Source organism: Python bivittatus, unplaced genomic scaffold (assembly GCF_059951505.1).
Source record: "Python bivittatus isolate LINGU-HERP-01145 unplaced genomic scaffold, Pbiv_v1 ctg000160_np1212, whole genome shotgun sequence".
In the NCBI taxonomy this organism is placed as follows: domain Eukaryota; kingdom Metazoa; phylum Chordata; class Lepidosauria; order Squamata; family Pythonidae; genus Python; species Python bivittatus.
In genome coordinates, this window is record NW_028277076.1 from 6,119,323 (window position 1) to 6,136,917 (window position 17,595).

Sequence of the window (17,595 nt, forward strand, 5' to 3'; positions counted from 1 at the left end):
CCCACTCCCCAAGTGGGTCTTTCCTGAAGACCACCCCCACTGGTAGGCATGCCTGCAGCTTTCAGAGACTGGCATATGTCAGCAAAGAAGCAACACAGTGACTTCCAGGCACCTACACAATAGAAGGAGCGTTTCCATTGCATAAATTGTGATTATAAAGAGGAACAGCTTTAGCTTGCTGTATTTTGCTGGGGATACATCTCCATGACTGAAAGAGTAAGGGGAAAAGAACCCAGAAACAGGGACACTTAAAGATATTACTTCCCCTTTGTGATGGTGGTGGTGGTGGTGGTGGTGGGGAGATGAATTGTATTCATATATTCAGGGAGCCGGGAACTCGGAGATAACTGGAATTCAGAGAATCAAGAAAGAAACGCATAATCTGAAGGCCAACACGGTTGAGAATTTAAGATGGACTCACCACAGGCCAATAATTGATAGGTTCCAACTCTACGTGGAACCTGGGTCACCAGAACACAAGTGTTGGGTTCCCCTAACAAGCTATGCCTGAAGGAACACTCAATGCATCTCTCCAGAACTCAGGCATTTGCCCATCAGAGTTGGTTCCAGCGGGAACAGAGGGCTTGTTGTCCTCCAGACGATGCTGCAGGAGAAGTCCCAGGATTCTTCACCGTTGTCGCTATTGCTAGGGCTTCTGGGGATTGTAGTTCAGCACATCTGGAAGGCTACCTGGTGTACACCCTGAAGTTTAAGGGAATATTATTGTCTCTGCTCCAGGCTTGGCTCTTGATCTTTGTGCATTAAATTTCAGCTATTTCTGCCTGATCTGTAATCCATTCCAAGCACTGCCCTATAGCCCTTGGAGAACTTGTGGGCTGCTTGCTTTCCCATCTCCCCCCAAGCTTCTTGGGTCCCCTTGCCTTTTACTTCCTCCCAATAACTCTGCTTCCCCCTATACCTCTGCTGCAGAAAATCTCACGCTGGTCTGGCTTCTCACGTTCCTTTCCCAAAGTCTGAAGGTTAGCAAACATTCCACAGCACAGTTTCAAAGCAAACGAGATCAGCATTTGCCAACTCTCTCACCAGACCCCTTTGTTCCTGGGTCTTCAGGACCAGCTTGCTCTATAGACGAATGCAACAGAGAGTCCCACCTGCAGATTTTGCTGCATGGAACGAATTAAAAAAAAAATACAAAAGATACAGAATCAAACCAGGGTATGTTTTTCATAGATGGCCACTTCTGAAACCTTTCTGGTGCATACCTTAAGCAACAATCAATCAAAACAGCTAAAAAATGGTTAAAAGTCATAACTACGTACCTTTTGCCTTCTACTTTCTCTTCTTCTTTTTGAGGGTGGCCTAGACTGGGACATTTTCTTTCCATGTTACTTGAAGTTCGAAACTGTGGATGTATCGGCCACTTTGTCGCAGAGCACATAGGATTCCCTTAAAGAAACTGATTTTTTCTTCCTTTTCTTTCTTTTTTGCTAACCCTTATGTATTTCGGCTGTTTAGCCCTGTACATTTTGTATTTAGAAATGGCAGTCAGATGTGTACATAGTATAATATATGAATTTAACCAGGAATTCCTCTGTAATCACACTGTTGTTTAGAGGAAGTTGTCCTTCATTATGGTGATGATTTTTATACATTGACAAATGACCAATAAAATCTATTGGTTTTCTCCCTCTGCCTGTTCCTTCTCTCCTTCTCCATTTTTGCACACCGTTGTTTTAGCTACAACAGAATTGGATTCAAGTCTTGGTGAATAGATAGATTCACCAACAGATCGATTTTTCATGAATTTTAGAATGAGCATTTGGGGTGTGGAGGGGGGAATTGAACTGGCTTTCAAATAGATTTGCAAATTGTAATGTACGAACCAGTTATATTAATGGATTTGCCATTCGGGCAATCCTACACAGGCCTACTCTGAAAACAGTCCCCCATGAAGTACATAACTAGCTGAGACTGGGGCCTATTGAATTCAATAAGGCTTATTTCAGAATAGAATCCACACGGGATGTTTAGCTAAAGAGTATAAGTCCACCATAACTGGTTGCAAAACCTCAGACTGTCACTCGATGGTGACAAAGGGGTTTCTGTGTTGCTTTGATGCCACCTAGTGCCCCTCTGGATAATGGTAACCTTGATAGAACTGCTAGTAAAACATTCAGCCGTGGGCACAAGGTTAGGGTTCCCAAGCTCTCTCCTATAAGGAAAGGTTCTTTCATAAATCCTTGCCTAAATGGCATTATTTTCACATGAGGATGAATGCTCCTTTTAAACCAATGTTTGTTACAAACCAAGGAACTGCGGTTTTGTGGATCAGTCCTGATGAACCTTCTGCCCATCACGGTTACCAGAGGTCTTCGTTGCTTAAATGATTATACTTGCCCAGAAAGTGAACGCATAAACCCATCCCACCTGTCTTATATTTCAGTAGAATTTCTTCAACAGCCCTGCTGATTCCAGGGATAAGATTTTAATCGATTTCTGTGCTCCAAGTGGGTTGACTACAGGACTAACAGATTCCAGAAGCAAGTGGAGCATCAAAGTGAGATGAACCAACTTACGATTTTGGACATGAACTTAATTGAAGATGATCTCAGCTTACAAGGGACTCAGCTGGGACCAGGCGTATCCCTACTTTTAATTGAGGCTCTCAGCTTTCTGCTTCATTTCAGGGTTGGGGATGACTGATTTAGTCACCCCCAACCCAATGCAGAAATGTGGCAAAATGGTGACCAAATAGAAATGGTGTTTCTTCCCAGAGATGTCACAAAGTCCAAGTCCCTCTAGCATTTCATAAGGAAGCAAGTTATTGCTCCTAATGTGTTCAAATGGTGAATATCTTTGCAAAAACATAAGAGGGAGGAATTCGCAGGCTGGGGGTAACTCCAAAGTCTGCAGAGGTACACAAATCTTTGGAAAAGGGGTCCTAAGAAGAGGGGACCCCAAATGCAATTGAAAACTCGGTTGGCTTAAAAGGCACAGCAGCCCTTAAGCTCAGAGTGTCAATCGGGAGAAAGTGGAATGAGATACATCAAAGGGCAGAATCCTACACTACAAACTTGGTTGTGTTCTCACACTACGACAAAGTACGGCAACTGAATTAACCCACTTTCTGGGTTTGCACAAGAAACAGAATCCTACGCTGGTGAAGCAGGCTAGGTTCACATAACAAGTTAAAGGAAGGTTAGCTGTGCATGAATGCAGCCACTGGTTTGGCAAATGACTAGCTAAGGATACAGGCCTCTCCTATCCTCATACTGAAGCCAATGACCAATAACCCATGGCATACTGTTGAAACCCTGATACCAGCTGTCAACTAGGTGTCACCCTCCAGATGTTAGGGTTACAGCTGCCATTATCCCCAGGAGTTGGCCATGTAGATGCACGTCCAGATATGGAGGCTGTTGACATGTCCAACATGTCTAGGAGGTCTACAAGATTCCTTGTACACAGAGAGAGAGACCCTGAACAAAGGTCTCCAGAAGGTTCTGATAAGCTACAACTTCCTGATTCCTAAGATATAAGGAACATGGACTTTGGAAGGGGAATTTATTTAAGAGGAAAAAAATGTCCCTGTCTTTCACACCTACTCACCCAAACTCGTGACTTTCTAAGCAGTCCAGGAATGGAACATTAGCATAATAATGATAAGCAGGGGAAAATGATTATGCGCCCAGTGGTAAGTAAATAGGTAAGGACACAGCACGAACACAGGCACGGGAAGGCGTGTTCTCCATCCAAATTCTTTAGAAGGTTGAGCTAAGCTATCTTAGAGGACTCTCCCTGTTTCATCACCTGCGTTTCCTTGTGTGAGCAATAAAGAGGTTCAACTTCCTGGTTTGCTTCATTCTAAAAGCCAAATCTAGAGGAACGAGGACTGGAATGAACTCTAAAACCACCAGAGCAAGATTGTGGCCAGATAACAGACACCAAGACTGATGGCTTATCAAAACCTAGTAAAAGACTGGAACAGAGGTATCCTAGCCCTCGAGAAAGGCAACCTTGATTCTGCCTTAAACATCTTTCGTGGCATCAAAAACCCTCCTTCCAAGATAGAGTTCAACATTGGTTGCCTCTATCTCCAGCAAGGAGACCTGGATCAAGCCCTGGAGGTAAGAGAAACCACCTTCTCGCACATAGCAGGGTCCAACCCAGCTTTTACCCTTGGAACCCTAGCGGGGTTCATGCAGCGCAGTAAGCCATGGTTTGGTTTGCTGATTTCAGCAGAACTCAAATCCAGTCTTTGAACTTAGTAAACCATCATGGCTTATGCATTGCCAAGTTGGGTGAGCCAGCCATTCATGGTTTGTTCAACAAACCATAGCTAATCTCCCATTATGCTTAAACCCACTTTGAGGGACACAAGCAATGCTGGTGTTCTAAGAGAGGAATTTTTATGTCAGACTTCAAGAAGTTTGGAGTCCTTGATGCTCTCTGAGCTTGGTCGTTGGCTTATGGACATTTCATTACCTAACTAGGTGACATCATCAGTGCACTGATGATGTCACCTAGTTGGGTAATGAAACGTCTGCCAGCCAACAGCCAAGCTCAGAGAGCACCAAGGACTCCACAGTTCAACCCTGAGCTACAGAGATTCTCTTCCATTCAAGAAGTTTGCATTATGGGGAATGCAATGTTTAAAATTCCCAGCACAGAATTGCAGGGCCAACAGATCTGGAGGAAGCCAGACTGGAAAAGTTTGCTGGGCGAAAAATTATTTCAGACACCACCATGTTATGTGCATTTAAGAGGTATTCTTATTTTGCAATGTGTGAACAAAAGAAGCAGCCCTTACAGACAAAGGAAAGATTGCACAGATTGGAAAAAAATGCCCATGTAGGGGGAGAAAGGAAGATTTATTTCCCTTTTCCTTTTTAAAATCCAAGTTCCCATATTATGAAGAAGAAAGAGGTCTTTGAATAAAATCACAAGCCATATGAGAAATAATCAACACTGTTGTCCTTCCAGTTTGGGAGCTATTCAAATCAAGAAAACATTATTTACCCTCCCTCCTATTAAAACATAATTTTAAAAGTGTGGACAAAGTGCCTTTCTTTTATCACTAAGTTAGTGGACTTCGCACTTAGAATGTTTTTAAGAAGTGCAAAGTTTAATCCTAAATATTTACAGTCCTGGCAAGTTCACCCAATAAGCTAAACCCTAAACTCTGGTTAGTAAAATGCAGTAGTTATTCCCAACCCAGTGAAGTGCAAATTATCTGACCCCATTGAGGCTTGGTCTGAGTGTTGCATTCCCAAAGGAACAAAAAGGGTAACATTTCAATGTCACATTAAGCCAGGATTTCTGTGGCAATGATTTCTTGAATGAAGTCCAAACAACCTACTTCTTGCATCACATGAAGCCATAATGTCATTTGCTTGGTTTTAGCCCAAGGCAATGTGTGGACCCAGGAATGATGGTTTATGGTGACGGGTGACCCAGGTAATTGTGACTTGCACAACCATTTGGTTCTGCAATGCTTCAGTTCCGATTTACACTCCAGGAACACAACCTGTGGCGCCGTGACTCAAGCAAAAATATATCAATATATTTTCTCCTTTGCTGGTGTTCTGGGATTTTTAAACTCCCTCAGCTGCTGAATTGTTGGTGGAAACTCAATACAGTGTGCCTGATTTTGTAAACTTTAACCTAGGCTAATAAAGACATTTCTTTCATCCAGATTTTAGGTTGCCTCTCCCCAGTGGTCACCCCGGCGATTTTTTAACTTTTTTATTCTGAATTGCAGCGCGCAGAAAAACGGCTATGTTGCAATGGCTTGGGGCCACCGATTTGTGAGAAAGCATTTCTGCTTGGTCTAAGCATCAGCCTAGCACAGGAATATAGAAAGAGAGGGAGAGCGTGCAAAGTAAACAGTCTAGAGTCCCTTCTCCAAAATGCACTCTGCCCATGCTCAGAGGTGCCCCCTTTCCAGCTGATAAAAGACACAACGCAGCAGAAAGTCTCTCCAGCCCCGTTCAGGCTCCGCTGAAATGAATCATTGCTAAGCTCTCGTCGGCATCCCTTCGTGTTGGTGGGCCCCCGTGCAGAAACATTTGGCACTGGGTTGTGCCCTAGTTTTGAAAGAGTTTATGGAGCTTTTCCCAGAACTGCAATCTAAACAACCCGGCTCAAGTTAACCCCAAGCCCTTCGTTCTTCCCCATTCCAGACATTTCACAGCCTCCGATGAAGCTGCATTTTCAGGGTTTACCAATGCAATAAATGTCATGCTCACCAAGGTGGCCGTCGCTTCACTGCTGGCCCTGCTGCTTGGCCAGTAAGCCTCCTGAGATGCAGAAACGGGACAGGGACGTGTCCGTGCGTTCTCGTTTCGTCCTGCTGCTGAGACGCATGGAGCCTACTTCGTTTCTCCAAGATGGGCCATGTTTCAAAGCGAGGGAGCAGGCCTCGAAAAACGAGTTGGCCCTTGTCACGCTGACTGGCTGTTCTGTTTTCACCTTAGGCGTTCGATCGGACCATTTCCAAAGACAGCTGCTTGGCTGTGGGCTTCTTCCAGAGAGGTTATATTCATCTGCAGCTGGGGAGGTAAGCAAGTGCCACTTCCCTGGCTGTGTTCACACCACACGCCAAACCTAGGTTTATTCCATCACGGTTTACTGCCCAAATCACCGTTAGTTCCACGGATGCTAAACCATGGTTTGTCAACCACAGGGGCAGGTTTCACGTAACACAGTCAGATAAAGGAGCAAACCCCATGGTGGGCTTGTTGTGCGAATGCATCAGCTGATGGATATCACAGCACACCAAAGGAATCTTGTTGAATTTCTGCCTAGGATACAACTGAGAAGGGGGGGGGGGGTTAGTAGTAACTGCCAGATCTACGAGAATAGGCATCTTCCCCAATATTGAATGACAGTTCCCTTATTCCTCACTATTGGGCACACTAGCTGTGGCTGATGGTAGCCCCAATCTGGCATGAGCTGTGACTTCTGAACTGTCAATCCAGGGAAGTTTGGCTTTTCTATGCACTGGTTTCCTCCAGAAATAATGAGGAAGATGGTTTTCCAATTTTCCCTCTAGTCTGCTTAAATGCATATGATTCCATAACTTCTCTTGTCTAAAGTCTTGATTGTAAGTTGCATGAAGGAGAGCACCACGTTACATTTTATAAAGCATAATGCTTACTGATTCTGCACTCTCTATAAAGAATAAAAAACAACTCCATTCCTTACCTCAATTTTTCTTCTTTCTCTTTCTGTCTTTCTCTCCTCTCTTCTGACACCAGGTATGAAGAAGCCTTGAAAGATGGGAGGCTGGCTCTGCTGTATCTCCGGAATAATTCCTGCATTGATTACAAGCAACTCGGTTTGGCATTTGTGCTCTGCACCTACGAGGTGAGGGACGAGAAACAGCATTGAGCGACAATGGAGCAAAATTGGCTCTCGGTCCTTCTTAGCAGCGCCAACCTGGATGGTCATCCCAACTGCATCCCCATGAAAAATTAAGATCTTCTCTCTTTCATGCAGTGGATAAAGGAACGTATACTATTATGTTATGTTATAGATTATTTATTATATTTTATTGTTTACCAACCCTTAGAATACCTTTCTTAACCTGGTGGCCTCTGGACAGACAGCAAGGAGTTACGCCCAAGACATCTTGAGATTACTAAGAGAAGGGATGATTGGGCCAAAGCAGGGCTAAAATCTGTCTTGAAGATTTTAACAAACAACTGAAGATTTTAACAAAAAACAAAACAAAAAACAAAAATATGTTTTTTACTTTAGCCCAGTCACTCAGAAAACTGCCCAACTGCTACAAATGGAAGTCTCTGCAGTTTATTTGCTCCTGTATTTATGATCTGCAGAAAATAGCTTGCAACTTTGCTCCTAATTCCCCTGGACTACCCCCCTTTAAAAGAAAAAAAAAACTGAACAGCTTTTTCACATCTCTTGCCCATGCCTGGGAGATCAAGAACAATCTGAGCCTATTTTCACCTTCTCCCTGATGAAGAATTCTGTGTGACCATCAGAGCTTGCAACTAATTGCTTGCTGTGTGTGGCTACAGGTTCTGTACAACATGGCAGCCACCCACTGCTGGCTTGGAAGATGGCAGGAAGCGCGAGAAATTCTGGAAGAAGCAGACAGACAAATGCCCAAGAGCCAAACTCTGATTGCGTTGAAGCAAGTACAGGTAAGCCGTGCTGCTTTTCATTGGAGACACAATTTCAGCCAGGCAAATTCCCTTTCTGTATTCAGGAAGCAGGCGGCTTGCTTTCTACAACCAGCGTGTAATGGGAAGAAGGAATAACCAGGAGGAACAGTTGCTACCAAGACAACAGTCAGATAAGAGAAATCTGAGTCTGGGATAGAACTGTAATCCGAGGAAGCGTCTCAGACAAGACCCTCCCTAGTTCTCTTGAAGACAAAGGGAGGGAGGGGAGAAGCAACTCAGACTTGTAAGAGTCTGTTACTATAACCTTATTTTAAAAAGTAGTATTAACATTCATGACTTGGGTTTCCTAGTCTGGTCTATCTTGAAGGGCTGACACAGTGTGGACAAGGCTAAAAAAGAGTTGTGAAAATTGGGGGTTCAGCATAACACCACCAAACCAGACCATCACATTAAGCCAAGGTATGTTGTATTTGATTGGGCATGGTGTTAACTCAGTGAACACCCAGTTTTTAGCATGTCACATAAAGCCTCCTGCTTAAATTTAAAGGGAAAGATTCCTTTCCCAGCTCAACCCAGGAACATACTTTGAGTCCCCCAAGAAAACTGAGATTTCATTCCATCTTAGAACATATTCTGTTTTTCTCCCATTTTGATCTGAGACTTTACCTCTGTCTCGTTTTAGGATCATCTCCTCCTAGAACCCCAAAGTGTCCCACCGGGGAAAATCTTCAGGCCTCCCATGGAGGATGAAAAGTTGAAAGAGAAGGACTTCCTAGGTCAATCCAAGGTAGCATCTGACACTCCATGATTACAAAAGTTGGGTTTATTGTGCTGGTTTTAGAGCTAGTCCTTTCAAACCACTTTCAGATGTTCTCTCAGCATCTGATGACAGTAACCTAATTTGGGCACGGAAGCTAAATACATTTGGGTGAGACACTATCAGGACTTGGATGAGAAACTCACAGAAAATCTCAGGGTTGAGGGCTAGGTGGAAGTTGAAAACACATGTGCTCTTCCAAGCTAGTTTTTTTTTTATAGCAGAGGATTTTTAAAAGAAACATTCCCACATTTCATCCTGGATGTCTGTAGTCAAAGCAGAGAGTGGCTACCTCAATGTGAGAATTAGGTGTTGGAAATAAGGAAGGGCAAGACGGCTCTTCTCCTGTTTGCTATGTGGACAGAAGAGCTTTTAAGGGGCTTGATAAGGAGTGGAAGAGGTCTCTTTGCAAGCTCCATGCTTTGGAAGTGAGAAGAACTTCCAAAGAACCCAAGAAGTAGCAAGAACCCGGCTTTGGGTTTCAGGAGGGGAGATCCCAAATAAAAACCCACCACTGTAGATCTTTTATACACTTAGCTACCCATACTCACCTCTGAATTTCTTCTCTCTTCCACAGGTCATTTCTTCTGCTTTCAGAGATGACCCAGGCATTGGCACTCGCTCTCTGAAGACACAGGTGAGTTGGAGAATATGGGGAAGAATGCCATTGGGTGGATCATCACAAGCAGCAGGTGGCCAACTTTTCCCTTTGGCGGAGCTCCTCTGGTCCTCTGTCCTTGTGGGCAGACAGAGAAGAGGCGAAACTTCTCGCTCTCAAGAGCTTCTGCCCCAGAAAGGGTGGCAATTCTTCCTGCACATTAGCACATTCCCGTACATAATGCCATCCTCTTGTTAACTTATATTTCTTGATGCATTTCTCCCCTTTTGACAATGGCTGCATACAACCCTAACCTGGCTACTGAATTAACCAGTTTTCTGGGTTTACCCAATTGATCCTTAAGTGAACCAAATGGGCTGGGTCTGCACACACCCAGCCTAGCGAAAGACAACTTAGCTCATTGCATGAATATAAATATAATACAATACAAATACAAAATACTTTAATGACCAAGTATAAAATATATACAAGGAATTTGTTTTCGGTGACGAACAGCAAGATCAACAGTGCATTTGGAAAGCAACAGAAAAATAATAAACAGTAACAATAACACTACATAACTGAGAATATGCTGGGTTCCTCCCATCCCCCCTTCCTCTATAGGGTTCTCATAAACCTGGAATAAAGCCTTCATAGGAATGACAAGTTCAGCCTGGACAGAATTTCATTCTGTGCTGACATCACATACCCAACATATATAGACAGAAGAGATGCTCATCAGATTTGTAGATGACACAAACAGCTAAGAAGACAAGCTCAAGGTTCAAAAGTATCTTGATAGGCTTGAATGCTAGGCCCCAGCTAATAAAACACACTTCAGTGGTCAGAAATGTAAGGTAGGGACAACCAGGTGCACAGTTGCAAGATAGGGAGCGCCTGGCTTGGAAGGTGTACTTGCGAGAAGGAGCTGGGTGTCATGGTGTGAGCCAATGTTGGGCTGCCCCTACCAAAAGAACCAGTTCAGTTTTGGAAATGTGGTGTTAAGATGATGAGAAGGGATAGTTCTGCTCCAAGCTACACTGGTTGGGCCACCTTTGGAATATTGGGTCTAGTTCCACTTGCCACAATTCAAGAAAGATGCTGAGAAACTGGAAAGAGGGCAGAGGAGGTTGACAAGGATGGTGAGGAGGTTCTGGAAGGCTAAACCTTAGGAAGAACAGTTCAAGGAACTGGGTATGTTTAGCTTAAGAAGAAGAGAAGACTAAGGGGAGTCATTTTAGGAGTCTTCCAATACCTAAAAGGGTGCCACAGAGAAGAGGCTCAAAAATTCAGATGACCTCTAAAGAGGTGGCCTCTTTGTACCCATCTAGGGGTTCTTTGCATGTTGGCAGCCCATGTTCAGAAATCTTAGGAGATTCCTTAGGTGACCATTAGGAGTGGTAAGAGAGTCCACAGCATTTCCTTTTTTGAAAAAGAGCCACCCACGTAGAATAGTTCTGCACTTGGTCACTTTAGGAAAACGTGGACTTTCAGAAGCTCAGATCTGGATCCTTTCCTGGTTGCTATATCAACCCTTTCTGAGTGCAGCCTTCTACCTTGGTGATACAAGCAATGTGCTTTTGTGCCCTCTAGTGGGCATTCATAGGGTGAACAATGTCCCTATGCTGGATTCCCCCCCCCCCCCCCCCAATTTCCTCTTCTCAGTTGCCCATATTTCAGCTGGCCAGGAGTCCTCTTGGGTTCCACAGAACCTTAAAGCTGGAAGACGAATCTTTGAGATTCATCTGACCATTGCTCAGGACAGATGATAAATCACCATCCTCTAAGTCAATCTCCTCTCTTTGGGAGAGATGTTAAGACCTCCTGAGACCTCTTTCAAGTCCAGTTCAACTTCTGGTCATGTGGAAACATATATGTGGTTTTCTTGACCACGTTATGGACATGGTTTTATGTTCTTCTGTGATGTTCTTCAACTTCTATCTAATTCACATCCCTGGGGGGTCTCTCATCCAAGGAGTAACCCTGTCTAATCCTGGTTAACTTTTTAAGGTCAGCCAAAGTCAGGGAGATGCTACAATTGCTCCAGAGACTCTCTTAAGCATCTCCTCTCATTTTTCTCTCTCTCTGATGCTGGCCACCAGATGCTGGTTTCTTGTATTTCATAATGCAGGCATGGCTGGAGAGTTGTCAGCCTTCCCAGGCAGACTAGACAGGAAACATGACCAGATGAGCTAATTCTACTTTATTGTAAGGCTACATTAACAGAATCTTGCAATTTTGAAAGTACAATTCTCACCCCATCTCGTTTACAGCCCAAGAAACCAGGGAGGGTCCCTCCTGAGCCTCTTGCTCCTCCCAGTATGCAGCTGTGGGCTATGCTCCCTCTTATCTGACCATTTCCTAGGCAGCATCTCTTCTCCCAGCCTCCCAAGGTCATTCCCACGTACCATTGCAACAGTTCCTATCAGTTGCTTTACTGAATTGACCCCAGCAAAGATAAGCAGCCGAGCAACAGCCAGCATAGCAGAGGATGAAAATGCTGGGCTTTGCAATGTATCAGTTTATACCAGTCTTGTGGAAACCCACCTCGTCTGGCTGTTTTACAGTTTTGTGTATTGTACAAACACAGACATGGGTGAATTCAGCAAGCAGGTTAAACGCATGGCATGAAGAGAGGGGTGACATCGGCTTTTCGGAAGGCATTGGCAAATCAAAATGCATCTCTGTTCTTGCAGAAGGTCTTCCAAGGAGTCCCACCCCCACCGGGAATCACGCCTCCCAGACTTCCTCATGAGAGCCAGGAGGTTTGGAAACCAGGTCAGCCCCAAGATGACAACCAACTTGTCACAAAAGTTTTGTGAATTAACATAGCCTTCCTCTGAAACCTCCAATGATCCACAGGCAGATGAAGGGGTGTGTGTTGGGTTGTGGGTGTGGGTGTATCTTATCCACCACCCTGCCTTTCAAAATCTTCTACTGTGATCATAGAGGTGGGTGAAGATGGAGTGCATAGAGAAGCCCACTTCTTGTAGAACCACTCTAGGATTTGACTTTTCTTTTGAAAATGGGAAGAGTTAATCTGCTCGTCATCATCATATAACAACATCTGCCTATCCCAGGTCCTCGGGAAGGACTCCATAGGTGGATAGAAAATGCCAGATCCAGTCTAAACATCTGGCTGACAGTATAGCCAACCCTAATAAGTTAATCTGTCCCTTGGTTTTGTTCACAGGGCATTGCTTAGTCCCAATGAATCCCAAGGCTGTTCTAAAATAAAACCAGCCCCCTTGGAGTCAATTTTCAAGGACAGGTGATGTTTCCAGTGTTTGCATGACACATCAGTCATCTTCTTTAACGTGTCCTAATCAAGAAAGCCACTATAATATCAGCCCCGAACTGAAGCTCTTCGCTGAGGCAAAAAAAACCCCCAAAAACAAGGGAGCCCACAACTATTGATTTTTTCTCTTTTTTCTATCTTATTTGTTTTAGCATGCCTCACAGCAGAAAGGGAAAAAGGCTAAACACCGTGAAATAAAATCATTTTCAGAACTGACAGGTGCAAACCCCCCAGATCGCCCTCTTTGAATTGCAATTTCCATTCTGGAATTGCAATCTATGGGTGAAAGTGGAAGTTCCTGCCCACTTTCCTAACAGGAAATCAGTTCCAACCATTTCGACATCCAGGTTTGCTTCATTGGGAAATACAAGAAGCTACAATGAAATAAATGTGAGGGGAAATAAAACGATGGATGGATGGATGATAGACTAATAATAGATAGATAATTGATAGACTGATAATTGATAGATGATTGAGAGACAGACCGATGATAGATAGATGATCAACAGACCGATAATTAATAGATAGATAGATGATTGAGAGACAGACCGATGATAGATAGATGATAGACTGATAATTGATAGATGATTGACAGACAGACCGATGATAGATAGATGATCGACAGACCGATAATAGATAGATGATTGAGAGACAAACCGATGATAGATGATTGACAGACTGATAATTAATAGATAGATAGATAGATGATTGACAGTCCAATAATTAATAGATGATTGAGAGACAGACCGATAATAGATAGATAGATAGATAGATAGATAGATAGATAGATAGATAGATAGATAGATAGATAGATAGATAGATGATTGAGAGACAGACCAATAATTCATAGATAGACAGACAGACAGACATATAGACAGACAGACACTTGGCTGGGAAATACAAGAAGCTACAATGAATCCATGGGGAGGGGAATGAAACAGTTAGTTACAACCGCAATGTATATATAAACATTTTGTAAAGAACGATGGCTGTGATTTAGAGATGCGATGTTTATTTCAACCCCAAGGATACATTTCCTTCCTAACCCAGTCTTTTAGGAATCATTTTCATCCAGATTCAAATTCCACCAGGGATTAGAGGCAATTTTTTCCCCCCGTTTTCCCCCGCTGCTGCTTTTATTCATTCGCCCCCTTGATTGCTTTTCTCTCGAATGAAAGAAATGAAAGGAGGAACTTTCTTTGCAGGAGAGAGAGCGGCGGACGGGGCAGATTCAGAAGGCCCCGAGTCGGAATGTCTTCTGGAGGTGAGATCCTCTCCTGCCCAGTGGATTTTTTCTTCTTCATATTATGGGAAAAGAAAGTTGGCAGAAGTTTTATTTTGGTTTTTTACCAGCAGGATTTCTCATCTCTCTGCAGGCCCCCGAGGCTCCCCCGAAGGAGAGCTTCTGCTTAAAAGTTCATGCCTCTTTCACTGTACATCGAAAGGTGAGCAGTCTCCCATCCCTGGCTGACCTCGGCACCATTTTACAAGAAGAATGTTGTCGACAGGCTGCAACCGTACAAGTGAGGTAGGTGGGGGTCCCCCCGTCCTGTTGGCAATCAACCCATCGACACTCACTGATTTTAAGTGTGCAGTTCGCTGAAGATTGGCGGCAGGGATCTTCGAAGTATCGGTGGGTTGCCAACTTCTTTTTCAGGCAGGGTGCCTCTGCCGTTCATATCCAGGTTAGAAACTCAGTGGGTCTGGCTGAAGCCAGCATGGAAGAGCAACAATGGAGGAATTTTCCTCCACTGGGTTTTCAGCTGTGGCCTTCTTGACTGCAACAGGGCTGCGCAGAAGAGAATTAAAAGGAGAAACCCAGGAAAGAAAGGATTTGTGATTGATGGGTCTGAAGATGAGAAGGGGTAGAATATGGAAAGAAGGAGAGTATGATGTAGCCTTAGAGAGAATAAAATATAAATGCATTTATAAGTGCTGTAGAGAAGATTGGAAGCCACTTCTTTGCATCTTTTTCCTTTCCTTTCTATTTACTTATCACTTTCCTTTCTTTTTTCTTTAAATTTGTATCGTTTTTACCTTGCAAAAGCATTCTTTAATTTAAAAAAAAATTTTTTTAGTTAAAAGGAGAAACTCAGAGCATTGCTAGCAGCAAGGCAGAAGCCCTAAATCAATTCATCTTGAATCCCTTTCCATGTTGTCCACTTCTTTCCAAAGAAGCAGTACCCCAGACTAACATAATACCCAAATATATTGTCTATTAGGGCAACAGAAAGCGCAACTATTTCTTTTTGTCCCTTGGAGGCTATGGTTTCTTGAAGGCAGCCTAAAATGGTGTTGGCCTTTTTTGCTGCAGTGTCACATTTCTGCCTCCTTGGTGATTGTTTAAAAAAAGCCTTTCGCTTGAACTTCTACCGAGACAGTGGGCCTTTGTTGTTATTTTTGCAATATTTTGTTCATGAAGAACGTTGGGTGAATCTCTGTTAAATTACTCTTGAATTTTGTGTGTGTCACGGACTCCACACAGGTACAAAGCTCCAGGGAGTGCTGATTTAATCACAGTTAAGAGTGATGAGGAACTGAGGAATTTATGGCAGAAGGTACAAGGAGCCAACCTGACCCTTTGGTGCCAGGTATATATTGTTTTTTGTGCTCAGAGGGGTGACTATCCTATACTGGATCTCCCCTGTGTGTTGAGAACTGAAAGAAATGTCACATTTAAGGACATTCCTAACCCTGGGAACTAGGTTCCACTTTAGGAACAAGCTGATACATTCATTTCAGATCACTGTATGTGTATTCTAGTGATCATTTTCCTGGTCGGGTGCCTTTTTTATGGCCGTGTTCCCAAATATGCATAATTTTTGTTTTGAAAAATCCCTTTTGGAAATTGTTTTCCAGAGAATAGGGACTTCTGAGTAGACTTCCCCATTTAAAAAAAGGGGGGGAATCTGCATTGCAAAAGTCAGTGGAGAGCAACTTTAGGTACATAACTATTTTGTTCAACAATGGGAAATTAAATCCCTTTCTGTTCTAATGCAAATTCAACGGCCATCCCCTCTCTTTTATTTATTTATTATTAAATTTATATACTGCCCATCTTTTGGCCCATTCCTTCAAGCTAGAGGAGGACAGGAGTGCATTCAGAATTTATTTACACTGCCCCTTCTTTTTCAGCCTGGAGCATTTCCCCAATTCTTAAAATCTACAAAAAGGCACAACTTGGGCAATATAGAGATCCATTGCCCTTGTTTCTTAATGCAAACGTTTCTTATTTCTCGGTTTCTAAAATAACCACCATTAGAATCCCTAACCCTTGCATACAGAAAATGAGCATAGCAAGGACAGGACTCTCCTCAAGGCCTTCTCCCTGCCGTGCTAGTTTTCTACATGTAGGGAGCTCTTTAAAAAAAAGAAAGAAAAATAGCATTCACAAACTGCTTCCTTTACCATTCTATTTGGACTGTGCTTTTCAAGGGTGAAGAAGAAGGTGGGGATCAGCCTGTGCTTTACCGTATGGTGGGGCAACACGCATACACCTCTGAGGCCCCAGAGGACTTGAACTTCAAGGATGGTGACGTCCTGGAGATTCTGTCTGAAGGTAGGAAAAAAAGGACACCCGTCCAGACAGATGGGTTTGCTGGCGGCCACTCAAAGCACTCAGCCTTGGATAGGATGGTTTTGATATCTTGGGAATAAACGGGCTGGATAGACCCTTCTGGCAAATGCACTTGGCCTCCGCCAACTTCCTTCTCTGCACCTCTTCAAGGGGAGCTCCCTCTCCCTTTGGAATCTGGTCAACCCTAGAAGAGATCGATCCGGGATGGCTTTCCTTCTCAAGGGATCTCCCCGTCCTCACCTTGCCTCTGCTGCGTTTCCACAGTGAACGGGGAATGGCTGGAAGGCCGATGCAACGGAATTACGGGCATCTTCCCCAAGCGCTTCGCGGAGCCGGACTGCGCCAGGCTCACCCGACTCTAGAGGCAGAGAGGAAGCCCTGTTTGCCAACACCAAGCCTCGGTTTCCCTGCGGTTGGGATACGGTGCCAGAGTGTGGATTTTCTGTCTTCTTGCTGCACGCGCGCTGCATTTCATTATTTGCATGGATGTATTCACGCCCGTCCAAACACATCTCCCGCTTATAAAAGGAAATTATATTATTGTCTTCGCCCCCCGGAGAAAATTGCTGTCAATCTCCACCATGAGGAATTTCTGGTCAGGATAGAAAACTGCCAGAGCTCATAATTCCCATGTTGCGGCTGCGTTCCCACAATGTCCTCCACCCTAGTTTGCTTAAATGTGACCTCAGTTCGTACAATACATTGAGTCAGACCCACCTGAGCAAAGTTACCTCTAGGGCAGCGTGTTAGCCTGTTGTGCGAATGTAATTGCTAGGTCTTTCACTGACCTGGGTCCAGAAGGTTGTGCGAACCCAGCCTCGGCATTCATGGAACTATTTCAGAAGGTCCAGTAATCCCACCGCCGCCCCATACAGAATCCAAAAGTAAATAAGAATACAAGCAACGTCTAGAAATCCCTTGGTGTGGGAGTTGAGGCGGGCCAAACCCAGGATCTTTCCAACAGTCTTATCAAAATAAATAACCCGCCTTGTAACCCAGTTCTGAAGATTGGCAATTGAGGCTGCAGGACAATTTCAGGCAAAGGTAGAATTCAAACCAGAGCCACCCCGGTCCATGCTAAGGGACCCTCATGTTCCTTTCTAGATGTGTTTTCTGAAAATTAATTATTTTCCTTTGGCAAGGAGACATTGTCATCACTGCTTATGCAGTATTCTACGAACTGTCTTCTCCTTG

At 43.9% G+C, this 17,595-nt stretch overlaps 1 protein-coding gene across 1 annotated transcript; it reads left to right on the forward strand.

Annotated features, from left to right (window-relative positions):
* The first annotated feature begins 3,768 nt into the window (after positions 1–3,768).
* NOXA1 (NADPH oxidase activator 1) lies at positions 3,769–16,763 on the forward strand. Its single transcript, XM_025166295.2, has 12 exons — positions 3,769–4,088; positions 6,438–6,520; positions 7,221–7,329; positions 8,004–8,129; positions 8,794–8,898; positions 9,506–9,565; positions 12,223–12,304; positions 14,030–14,088; positions 14,201–14,352; positions 15,310–15,415; positions 16,260–16,383; positions 16,666–16,763. Exons 1-12 carry the CDS (start codon positions 3,915–3,917, stop codon positions 16,761–16,763), a joined length of 1,278 nt encoding a protein of 425 aa, XP_025022063.1. The 5' UTR covers positions 3,769–3,914.
* Positions 16,764–17,595: the final 832 nt, after the last annotated feature.

What these genes read in the sequence shown, in the direction of transcription:
- NOXA1 (XM_025166295.2), top strand. Translation starts at nt 3,915, where the DNA reads ATGGCTTATCAAAACCTAGTAAAAGACTGGAACAGAGGTATCCTAGCC. An exon ending in AGTCGGAATGTCTTCTGGAG is followed by an intron (nt 14,089 to 14,200) that starts GTGAGATCCTCT and finishes ATCTCTCTGCAG; the next exon opens with GCCCCCGAGGCTCCCCCGAA. An exon ending in GCTGCAACCGTACAAGTGAG is followed by an intron (nt 14,353 to 15,309) that starts GTAGGTGGGGGT and finishes GACTCCACACAG; the next exon opens with GTACAAAGCTCCAGGGAGTG.